Raw genomic sequence first — 11306 nt, forward strand, 5'->3', positions numbered from 1 at the left:
GATGGCGGCCGTGGCGGGAAGGTTGCTCCGGACTTCGGTGAGTGGCTGGCGGCGGGGCACAGGCGCGGAGACACTGTGGTGGCTCCGAGAACGTGCTTCCCAGATGGGATCCCGCTCCCCTGCGGCCTTGGGGCGTTTCACCCTTCTTGGAGGATATCGGAGGGTAGCGGACCAGAGGCCTCCTCCTCTACGGAAGGCTCCCTGCGCCTGCGCAGAGCCGCCCTTCCCCCCACCCACCCTTCTTGTGGTCCCCTGCCCAAATCCCTTTCGCTCCAGGTCGTGGGTCCCCGGTCCCCTCTCCACCTAAGCATCTGGCTCTCGATGCAGGCGACCTGGCCCCTGGTCCCGGTTCTGTAACCGACTCTGTGACCTTGGACAAGTGACTTCTCCTTTCCGAACCTCAGTTAACTTTCCTCACCTTAACAAAGAAAGAATGATGTTTCCGTGAGCAGCCACTTAAATGCTGGATGAAAACCAAAATGCCAAAGTAACCAAAGTGCTCACGTGCAAAAGGCGATTTTCTCCTCCCACCCAGGGCGGTCCCAGGGCCGTTTTCTCCAGGCAAAGCCTAGTACCCTCTTGCTACCCGCCCTCCCTTTCTCGTGGTGGGGTTCAGCGCAGCCTCTTTCTTCTTCCTGAGTCATGCTGGACCCTGAAATTGAGCAAACGTTTCCCTTGAGCCCTGTCCAAACTTTCCCAGAGGCTGAACTTTGCTCGGCTTGTTTGCTTCTCTGTGGAGCTGGAAGGCCCTTGTCTTTTCTAGGGAAAACCTTGACCATAGGAGATCATGCTCAGCAGATCTGCTTGGTAAAGGGCTTAATACACAGGGCCTGGCCAAGTTTCCCGGGTTTCTGAATCCTCTGGGTTGCTCTTAAAAGCATGGAGTCTTTATGTTCTTATAATTCTCCTCTGTCTTGCAGTCTTTTTTTTTCCATTCATTAATTTATATATATTTTTAAATAAAAATTATATACTTGAGGTGTGCATCATGATTTGATATACGTAATGAAATGATTACTACAGTCAAACCAATTGACATATCTCTTCACATAGTTACTTCTTTGTGTGTGATGAGTACACCTGAGATCTACTCTTTACATATTGTCTGCTTCAATACAGTATTATTAAGTATAGTCAATATGCTTGTACATTAGATCTCAAGACTTATCCTACATAACTGCAACTTTGTACCCTTTGACCAACATCTCCCTTTCCTCCTCCCCAGCCCCCTTTACAATCTTGAAGGATAAGGAAGCAGAAGGGAATTTTAAGAACATGGAGACTCAATCCATGCTCTTAGAGTTTGGTATTTTTGTTCACAGGAATAAGGACAGCCGAGGCCACTACTGGCCTGATGCCCTCTCAGCAGGGATTCAGCCACCATTCTGGGAATACTTCCTAATTTAAAGTGTTTCTCTTTTTAGCTTGTCCGACAAGTGAGTGCCATTCCTTGGGGCATTTCTGCCTCTGCAGCCCTTAGGCCTGCTGCTTCTCGAAGAACGTGCTTGACAAATGCACTGTGGTCTGGCTCTGCTCAAGCAAAATTCGCCTTTAGCACCAGTAAGTGTTGTTATGCTTTGGTTTGAACCAGAAAATGGCAACATGTGTCATCTCTGTACAGGGGCTCTGAACCCTGGCAGTATATTAGACTCATCTCACCTGGGGAGCTTTTGCAAACATACCACTGCCCCAGTCCCACCCCAAACAAAATGAGTCAGTCTCTGGGGTGAGGCCAGAACATCAGTATTTTTTAAAAGCTCACCAAGTGATTCTGATGTGCAGCCAAGGGTTGAGAATCACTGAGGCAGTCTGCCCTTGTGTCACATTTCCTTGTTGGTTCCAGAGGTTTTAATCCCGTGTTGAGGAACTTGAAGTGGGATGAGAACACTCAGAGGCCTCTGGTCCTGCTGTGTGTGAAGGGGTGTGAGCTGACTGGGGACTGACAGTGCAGCTCCTCTAAAGGCTTTTGGATTCAAACTTGTGGGCTGGCTCCACTTGGCCACGTTAGGCCAGGCTAATGGACTGCTCCATGATCTGAGTGACACACAGCTATTTCTTGAGATTTACACTCCATTATCTAGAATATGAAGTTTGCTAAGTACTGCCTCAGATATTTGAAAATGCCTCCTTTAGATCTATCGCACCTTTTAAAAACAGTGTATTTAACATGTAATGGTTTCGGGGGATATACTTTAGCAAACCCTCTGTGGGTGAAATGTTCTGAAAAATTTTACAATTTTACTTCCCCAGAGCTTTAAGAAATTTCTGGTAGCGATTTGATGCCACAGGTTTAAACCTTTCCTTGTCACCTGTCCCCAACCCCCCTCCCAATAGCTCCTCCTGTTTCTGAAGCCAGGCATCTTGACCCTTGGCCTCCTGTGTCCCACCTTCCCAGGTAGAAGCATGTCCTCTCCAATTCTGACACAGCTCTTACATCCTTTCCTTTCTTTCTGTTCCTTCTGCCGTACCCTTTCCCTGCACACCTCTCACTTAGATGCCTGAAGTCACCTCCTAATATCAGGCTTCCCCCTCCCTGTTCCTCTTACTGTCCCCTGCAGACTGATCTTCCTGAGAACAGCTGACGCATCATCCATCTCCTACGTGAAAGCCTCCAGTGATTCCTGTATCTCTTCTTTTAAGAACAGATTCATCGGCCTGAGATATAAGGGCCCTTGCAGCATGGCCTTCACCAGCCTTGCTTTGTCTCCCACACGTCTTCCCTCCATGCACACCTGCTCTCTATATCAAGCTCTGCCACGGGCTGTTCCCCACACCTGCCCTGTTCTTTTGTGCCATTAGCCCTGGTCTTGGCAAAATCCGAACCATACTTAGAATCCACCTCCAGGCTCATGTTGTCCTTAATTCTATGTTCATTCCATCCCTACTATCTCCTGTCTTTTTAGTTTCCACAGCACTTTGAATTTGTGTACAGTCTAGAACTATGAAAAGAGAAAAAATTACCTAAGATGTACAATTGAACTGAACTTTTAATTATACTATTAATTACTGTGAGAGGATTAAATAAAATCAAATAAGTGCTTGGCTTAACACGTGAACTATGTATGTGTGTGCTATGTTTTGTTTTCAGGTTCCTCATGCCATGCCCCTGCCGTCACCCAGCATGCGCCCTATTTTAAGGGTACAGCTGTTGTCAATGGAGAGTTCAAAGAAATAAGCCTTGATGACTTTAAGGGGAAATATTTAGTGCTCTTCTTCTATCCTTTGGATTTGTAAGTGTATTTTCTGTGATGCTTTAATGTCATCCTGAGAGCAAGCAGAGATCCCTGCCTCCCCGCTGACATTGCCTGTCTCTAGTTACTCTTGTCAAGGGGAGGGTTGCTGCTGACCCTTTATCACTGATGGCCTTGTTGATACAGATTCCATCTGTAGCTAATTTACAAGTGATAAATATAGGGGGTGAAGTGGCATTCCTCTTAATGGGGCAGAGTTTTTTTTTGTGTGTGTGTGGTACGCGGGCCTCTCACTGTTGTGGCCTCTCCCGCCGCGGAGCACAGGCTCTGGACGCGCAGGCTCCGGACGCGCAGGCTCAGCGGCCATGGCTCACGGGCCCAACCGCTCCGCGGCATGTGGGATCCTCCCGGACCGGGGCACGAACCCGTGTCCCCTGCATGGCAGGCAGACTCTCAACCACTGCACCACCAGGGAAGCCCGGGGGCAGAGGTTTAATGTGGCTCTGTTTTATGTACGGACTCTGGAGTAGTGGTTCCTGTAAGCCAGTCTGTGAGGAAGTTTTCACTGGTTTCGGGGGGAAAATGAGAAAAGTAAGGATAAAATGAATTTTCTCATGAAGCTACTTTATTTAGATAAAATTTTGTCTTCTTGGAATATGCCTCCCCTACCCCCATTTTTAAAATATGATTCTTAAATAGAAAGGTGATAAATCTTTTTTTTTTAATTGGAGTATCATTGTGACCAGGAGTCCAGTGAGGATGGTTAACCATTTTGCCTCTCTCACCTTTAAGCAAACTGAACTAGTTTTTTTTTTAATTAATCATTTATTTATTTTATTTTTGGCTGCGTTGGATCTTCATTGCTGCGCGCAGGCTTTCTCTGGTTGCGGCTTTCTCTGGTGGTGGCTTCTCTTGTTGTGGAGCATGGGCTTTAGGCTCGCGGGCTTCAGTAGTTGCAGCACGCAGACTCAGCAGTTGTGGCTCATGGGCTATAGAGCACAGGCTCAGTAGTTGTGGCGCACGGGCTTAGTTGCTCTGTGGCATGTGGGATCTTCCTGGCCCAGGGCTCGAACCCGTGCCCCCTGTATTGGCAGGCGGATTCTTAACCACTGTGCCACCAGGGAAGTCCCTGAACTAGTTTTTAGACACCTATTGTTCAGACTGTAAAGCCTTGTTTTTCAATTCTCTGATGAAAATTTCTACCCTTTTTTCCTAGCACCTTTGTGTGTCCTACAGAAATTATTGCTTTCAGTGACAAAGCCAATGAATTTCACGATGTGAACTGTGAAGTCGTTGCAGTGTCAGTGGATTCCCACTTCACCCACCTGGCCTGGATAAACACACCAAGGAAGGTATAAACATCATTCACGCTGTGTCCGCACTTGTGATCTTAAAAACTCAAATGATCCCATTAAAGACCAACATAGAAGTGCATGACTAGTCTGAAATGGGCTATTTGTCAGGCCTAACCTACGGGCAAATTCTGTTAAACTCTACCCACCCATATCTCCTTTAACATTGCATGTATTTACTCCCCACTACACTTGTATTTTCCAGAGTACAAACAGTAACAGAGAACAGACTCTGCAGGGCAGGGGAACAGCTGGGGTTCATTGCCTCCCCTCTCACGTGTACCCTGTAGGTCCCCGGGACCCTGCGAGCCATGTGGGACAGTGCTTAAGTTTTCTGATTTCACTGCTCTCCACGATCAGTATTCTTGCCTAGAAACTTGCTTGGGAGAATCAAAATTTCTAGCTATGCTGCTGGACTATCAATCAAATTATTCAAAGTATTCTTTTTTTTAAAAAAATCTGTTCCATTTTTATGCTTCAGAAATTAATCTTCAACCAAAAGGATACTGTAAGAATAGAAAAAGAAAAAGGTCTGTAGTATCAGCTGGGTTTAAATCCTGCCTCTGCCCGTTTCTAGCTGTGACCTGGAGCAAGTTACTTAACCTTTGTGTGTCTCAGTTTTCTCATCTGTACAGTGGTGGTGATGATAGTAGCTACTCCAGGATGCTTAGAGGAGGAAGTGAGACAACAGAAAGAGCTTAGAGCAGCACTCGGCCCATTGTTGGTGCTCAGTTACTGCTGTCCGTTGCCACTGTCAGTCAGACATCGTGTTGCCTGGCTGAGGATGCTGTGGGAGCCACAGTATAACAACCAGCCCTGTTTGCATTTTTATTAGAATGGCGGTTTGGGCCACATGCACATCACACTCTTGTCAGATTTGACTAAACAGATTTCCCGAGACTACGGTGTGCTGTTAGAAGGTCCCGGCCTTGCACTACGGTAAGATCCGTTTCTTATGAACTTAAAATTGGTTTTCATGTTTAGCATCATCCTACTTCATAGGGGATTTATAGACACCTTGGTAGGGAATTTTTAGAACCCCAAATCCTTAATTTGTCTTTTAATAAGCACTGACGGATGCCTCCTGCAAGGGTTGGCAGTCTTTCAGAAATGGCTGAGACGTGTGCCCCCTGCGTCACCCTGGGCCTGTTTCTGAAGGACATCGTGTCTTGACGGTCACACCGCTCCACTCTCCCTGACTGTCTGGGAGCCACTCCTGGTGGTGAAGCCATCAGACTGTTTGGAGATGGGGCGGGGGTGGCCAGCAATGGTAGGGGTCCGTTTTCTGGAATGGTTAGGATCTTGTACAAGCACTGGAACCAGACTGGAGTTTGAATTTATTTAAACTCAGCTACTTAATAGCTGTATGACTTTGAGCAAGACAGTTAACCTCTCTGAGTCCCATTTTCCCAGTAACTAAAATGAGAATGTACCTCCCAGGTTGGTTGTGAGGATTAAATAAGGTGAGGCAGCTACAGAGTTTTTGGCACAGGTTCTAGTACCCGTCCCAGCCTGTCAACCTTGCTGGGAGGGATGAGAACTTAGGCCTTAGAACTGGCGTCTTGATGGCTGCTGAATGAAGGAGGGATTGGGCAAAACTTTACCTCCAGGAAGGAAGCGAGAACCCCACTTCGATGCGCCTCACAGTTTTGCTGGGGGCTGGCTTGAAGCCGCTCACCTGCTTGCTCTTGTAGCTGACATCTGGCCCGCTTGGGTTACACCTGAAATTTTAGCTCCGGGAGCCACCTTGGAGCTTGGGCCTTCTTGACTCCGAGGGGATTGCGGTCTTCCTTTAATAAACGAAAGCCTGGCTTTGACAGAGGGGGCAAGGGGAGAAGAGTGCTGGCATTTTCCTCCCAGGACCTCCTCCCCTGTAAGTCGTGCTAATTTTGCAGTTACCTCCCTACTCGTGTCACCAACAGGATTGACAGAGGGAGAGGAGTCGAGCCTGACTTACAAGATAAGGCTTTCTTTCCGGAGTCTGTGGGCCCTGACCCACCCTAGCTCTGTGTCTGCATCTACATGGTGGACTCCACCTTGGCTGCACCCTGCAGGGGCACGCACCAGGACCCCTTAGCCTCAAAGCCGAGACCCCCAAAGGCCAGGCCCAGGGAGGGGGAACCACCTTTTTATCTTCTGAGTTTTCTCTAACTTGCCTTTTTCCTGAGTGATTAACACTGGCATGCCACACCCTTTTAAAGGTGGACTGTTAAAAACCTAGGAGTTTTATGACATCTGCATATGTCATAGTAACACCAACACTCATATGGAAGATGAGCACAGACCCCAGGGTGGGTCACCTCATTACATTGCTGCCAAGTGATAAAGAGTGATGATGGGCTTGGACAATCTGACAATAAAAGTAATAACTAGAAGTGATTGGAACACATCAAATATATTTAAATCGATGATTTGAAGAGTTCCAGGGAACCAGTTCATTATTTTGAAAACTATTAATAATGGAATAGTACTAAGCACTCATTCTGTCTTTCCTGTACCAACTGTACCTCAGGGTAACCAAAATAAAAGAAAGTGATGGGCTTGGTTTTTCCTTTAGATTTCTGCTCTGCATAGCCTCAAGGCCAGTGAATTTTCCCATGGGATTTTTCCCCCCACTCTACGCAAGAATTCACTCATTTCATAAGTACTTACTGAATACAGATAAAATACATCTCTGTCCCTTCCCAGTTGCCTATGGTTTCTTGCCAAGGTTTGATGCAGCAGCCCAAAGAATGCTTACTACATCACTAATAAGAAGTCTTTGGTCTCTGTAGTTCAGTGACTTGCAGATTCTGCGACATATAGGTCACATTTGTAAATGTGACCGTACTGCCTGTTTTCCATGGTGGCCTTGTCCAGTCCTGTCTTTGTTAAAGCATCTGTCATCAACAAGAGATGATAAGCTGTTTGTATAGCAAGGAAAGCCCCATTTTGAAGCATATGATAGAGTTTATTAATAAGTGCTCTATCAAGGATAATTAAAGACACAAAGGGGTAGAAGTTAGAGTCTTTCTAGCTCTGGTAATGTTGAAATACTGATGATGATAAATTCTGATGCAGCGGTCTCTTCATAATTGACCCCAACGGAGTCATCAAGCATTTGAGCGTCAATGATCTCCCAGTGGGCCGAAGCGTGGAAGAGACCCTCCGCTTGGTGAAGGCATTCCAGTTTGTAGAAACCCATGGAGAAGTCTGCCCAGCCAACTGGACACCAGATTCTCCTACAGTAGGTTTATTTTCCAAAAGCAATGGGACCCCAGCAGAGGGTCCCAGGTCCTCACTGCCTCAAGGGCTGCTGGCCTGGAATATCCACGAAAGAAGCCCACCCTTGGAGCAAGGGTGTAGATGTTGTGCAAATGGGTGAAGCTGGTGCAGGTGGGGGTGGGACCAGGCACCAGGCAGGCTGTTAATGTACGTTTCAGCCAGGTATTTTAAAGGAAACAGACCAATCTTTAAAAAGTTAAAGAACTTTAGATTAAAAATTGATGGCTTTCAACTCACTTTTGAGATCATAAAGTCACTTACCCAGTGAAATGTTCTTGTATTCTCAGATCAAACCCCATCCGACTGCTTCCAAAGAATATTTTGAGAAGGTAAATCAGTAGACCATCCCATGTGCCCCTGCAGCTTCCCGCACCAGAAGAGAACCACAGCTGGAACTCACTTTTAGCATTTCAAAGATTATTATTTATAGAAGGCAAAAAAACAATTATGCTTGTATTCGTAAATATTACTCTAAATGTTTTGTTTTTGTAACATTGGCCAAGGCTTTTAAAATGTGGTTAGTTACTAATGTAAAGAGTCCTTTATTAGCAGTGTATGGATGGATGGCTAGTTGCTGTAGAATGTGCAGTTCCCCTATTTCTTGGATCATGTCTTCAAAGGGAAAAGGAAACAACTCTTCTTTATCAGCCTTACTTGAACCTTTGTGTACACTAGCGTAGTGTGACAGGCATCAAAAGCTTCTGATCAAGGGTCCTGAAATTTTCTTCTTGAGTTTCTTTGTATTAAACTGAATTTTCTTTTAAGGTCATAGTTTTAAGTTGTTAGCATCAGTGGTCTAATTTAACACTTGCAGGACTTCCCTGGTGGTCCGGTGGTTAATACTCTGTGCTCGCAATGCAGGGGACGTGAGTTCGATCCCTGGTCAGGGAACTAAGATCCCACATACCATGCAGTGTGGCCAGGAAAAAAAAAAACAAAAAACACTTGCAATGAATGTGTATGTGATTGAAGCAGATGTGAATCATGTTTTTTAAAAAACCACCTACAGTGGCCAACTGACTTAACTGATCATGCATGTTCCCCAGTCCTGAGATTTATACTTTATATAATTATTTTACTTATTTTGTTAGCTGACTTAGTGCCTACATACATTTCTAATATTTATTGGGCATAATTATAAAGGATAATTATTGAATCCAGGGATTGCATTTTGAATTTGAATCATTCATGCATTTGAATCATTGTAATTATTTTATTTCCTGAAGTGTTCAATGTAAAAAAATATAAAAATAAACATTTTAAAATACTTGCATTTTTTTTTTTAATACTTGCATTTTTAACACCATTAATTTATTGGTTCAGCTTATGCTGTGGGACTCTAGTGTTCCTTCTCTGATTATATCAACAAACATTTATTGAACATTTAACTCAGTGGCTACAAAGATGAATAAGATGCTGGCTCCACATCCAAGGAACTCAGTTTAGGGGGCAAAAGAAATATGGAAGCATTTGTTAATTTTAATAAATCCTGGAGTTCCTACCATATGCTATGTACTATTTTGGAGGCAAGAGAGTGAACAAAAAAGACACACCCCTTCCTTTACGCACTTAAATTCTAGAGGGAATAAACATAATAAAAATACATAGGGGGACTTCCCTGGCGGTCCAGTGGTTAAGACTCCACGCTTCCACTGCAGAGGGCGTGGGTTCAGTCCCTGGTGGGGGAAACTAACATCCCACATGTCTTGTGGCATGGCCAAAAAAAAAAAATACATAGGATGTTTGGAAGGACAATCAAGTGGAGCAAGGGACTAGAGCAGAGTGTTGGCAGGTGTGTTCTAAAAGGGTTTCAGGGAGTCAGTCTCTCCAGGTCTGTTTTCTCATCTGTAAAATGAGGACTGTAATTGTACCTATCTTAGGGTTTTGATGATCAAATGAAATAAAACATGTAGGTGAGGGAGTAAGGAGGATAAGAAGATTCTAGGCAAAGGGCATGGCAGGTGCAAAGGCCCTGAGGCAAGGGTGGACTTGGGGTGGGTGAAGAATTGAAGGGCCATGTGACCAGAGCTGTGAAGGAGAAGCATGGTAATGGGGAGCCCAGAGTGCTTTATGGGCAAGCTAAGGACTTTGGATTCTATTCTGAGATGGGAATGTCAGGAATGTTCTTGAGAAGAGTTACATCAACTTGTTCTAAGAGGATCACTCTGGCTCCTTTGTTAGGGCTAGACAGTCCAGAGAGGGAAGCAGGTCAGGTGGGCTGGATCTGTGACATACTTGCACGTAGAGCCAGCAGGATAATACAGGTGTGCTAAACTGTGGTATAATAGATACATTCCTGGGGGCATAGAACACTGGGGAACAGTGAGGAGGGGGCACCTTACCCAGCTGTGGGCATCAAGGAAGTCTTCCTGGAGGACAAGATGAAGTCTTGAAGGCTATGGAAAAGTGAGCCAAGTGAGCTGAGCAAAAGTGGGAGCTGAGAGGCCACATGGGCCTCTAATAAGCTGGTTTCATGTTCCCAGAGGGGAAGGCAAAGCAAGGGAGGGCAAAGGTCAGCTGCCTGTAAGTGGCCCAGACTGAGCCAGCACTGTTAGGGCTTTTACATGTTTTATCTCATTGGATCCACAACAAAAACAAAATAGGTACAATTACTGTCATCATTTTACAGATGAGAAGGTAGATTTGGAGATATTGATTTGACCAGGGTCACACAACCAAGTAGTGGCTGGTGCTGGGTCCCCAACCCAGGACTCCCGAGGAGCCCCCTGAACACCCTAAACATCCACACGTCTTCCACAAACACACATAACCCCCACCCACCCCAGTGCTGGGGAATGGGGTGGAAGGCGGAAGGAAGGCATGTTTTTCTCTGCAAATGGTCCCTACCTGATCTGGTATCCAACAGAAGGAGCTGGATTTGCCCCGGCGGCGTTGGGGAAAAACCCTTGGGCAGAGAGAGAGAGAGCGCGCACTGAAATCAGGGCCAGCTTAACGGGCTGGCGGCAGGGCCCGACACTTAACTTAGAGGGGCCCCGGGGTTTCGGTTTAATGTTCTGATGTCGACTTCTGAAAATTCGCAGTCTTTTTTTAATAAGGGGCGCCACGTTTTCATTTTTCACTGAGCCACGCAAATTATTTAGCGAGTCCTGACTACCCCTGATCCCGTGTACGCTGGACTTTAGGTGCAATTGAAGGGATTTTCGAGGGTGATATCCAAAAGCCTGTGCTGGGGTGGGGGGAGGGGGGGTTGGACGCTGCAGGAGCGCAAGGCGAGGCTGTGGAAGGCGCCACAGGCCACCTGATCGGGGCTTCGCGGTAGGTACCGTGATCTGGGGGTTCCATAGGTGACCCCTCTAGGCCTGGAGGCGACCAGGCTACCCGAAAGGGCGGAGCAAGGGTGGGAGGCCTTGACCTGTGGGAGAGGTGGGCTCACGGCAACAGCAGGCGCGCGGGGCCCGCGACGCAGGAACAGCAGGCGCGTGATGCCGAGGAGCGGCGGGCGCGCGGCCCCGGGAGCGGGGAAAGGGGACGCGCGCGC

General features: G+C 46.5%; 1 protein-coding gene across 2 annotated transcripts; it reads left to right on the plus strand.

The window, feature by feature from the left end:
- Window position 1: 1 nt before the first annotated feature.
- Window positions 2-8619, plus strand: PRDX3 (peroxiredoxin 3). 2 transcript variants are annotated; one of them, XM_007469577.1, is made up of 7 exons: window positions 2-37; window positions 1425-1560; window positions 3089-3230; window positions 4408-4543; window positions 5379-5482; window positions 7604-7769; window positions 8095-8619. In XM_007469577.1, the coding sequence occupies exons 1-7, from the start codon at window positions 2-4 to the stop codon at window positions 8146-8148; spliced, it is 774 nt and encodes a 257-aa protein (XP_007469639.1). In that variant the 3' UTR covers window positions 8149-8619. The 2 variants fall into 2 exon arrangements, with proteins under 2 accessions (XP_007469639.1, XP_007469640.1); XM_007469578.1 differs by having other exon boundaries at window positions 1425-1538; window positions 3121-3230; window positions 8095-8148.
- The last annotated feature ends 2687 nt before the right edge of the window (window positions 8620-11306 follow it).

The sequence above is a fragment of the Lipotes vexillifer genome, unplaced genomic scaffold (genome assembly GCF_000442215.2).
Source record: "Lipotes vexillifer unplaced genomic scaffold, Lipotes_vexillifer_v1.1 scaffold240, whole genome shotgun sequence".
NCBI classification, from domain to species: domain Eukaryota; kingdom Metazoa; phylum Chordata; class Mammalia; order Artiodactyla; family Lipotidae; genus Lipotes; species Lipotes vexillifer.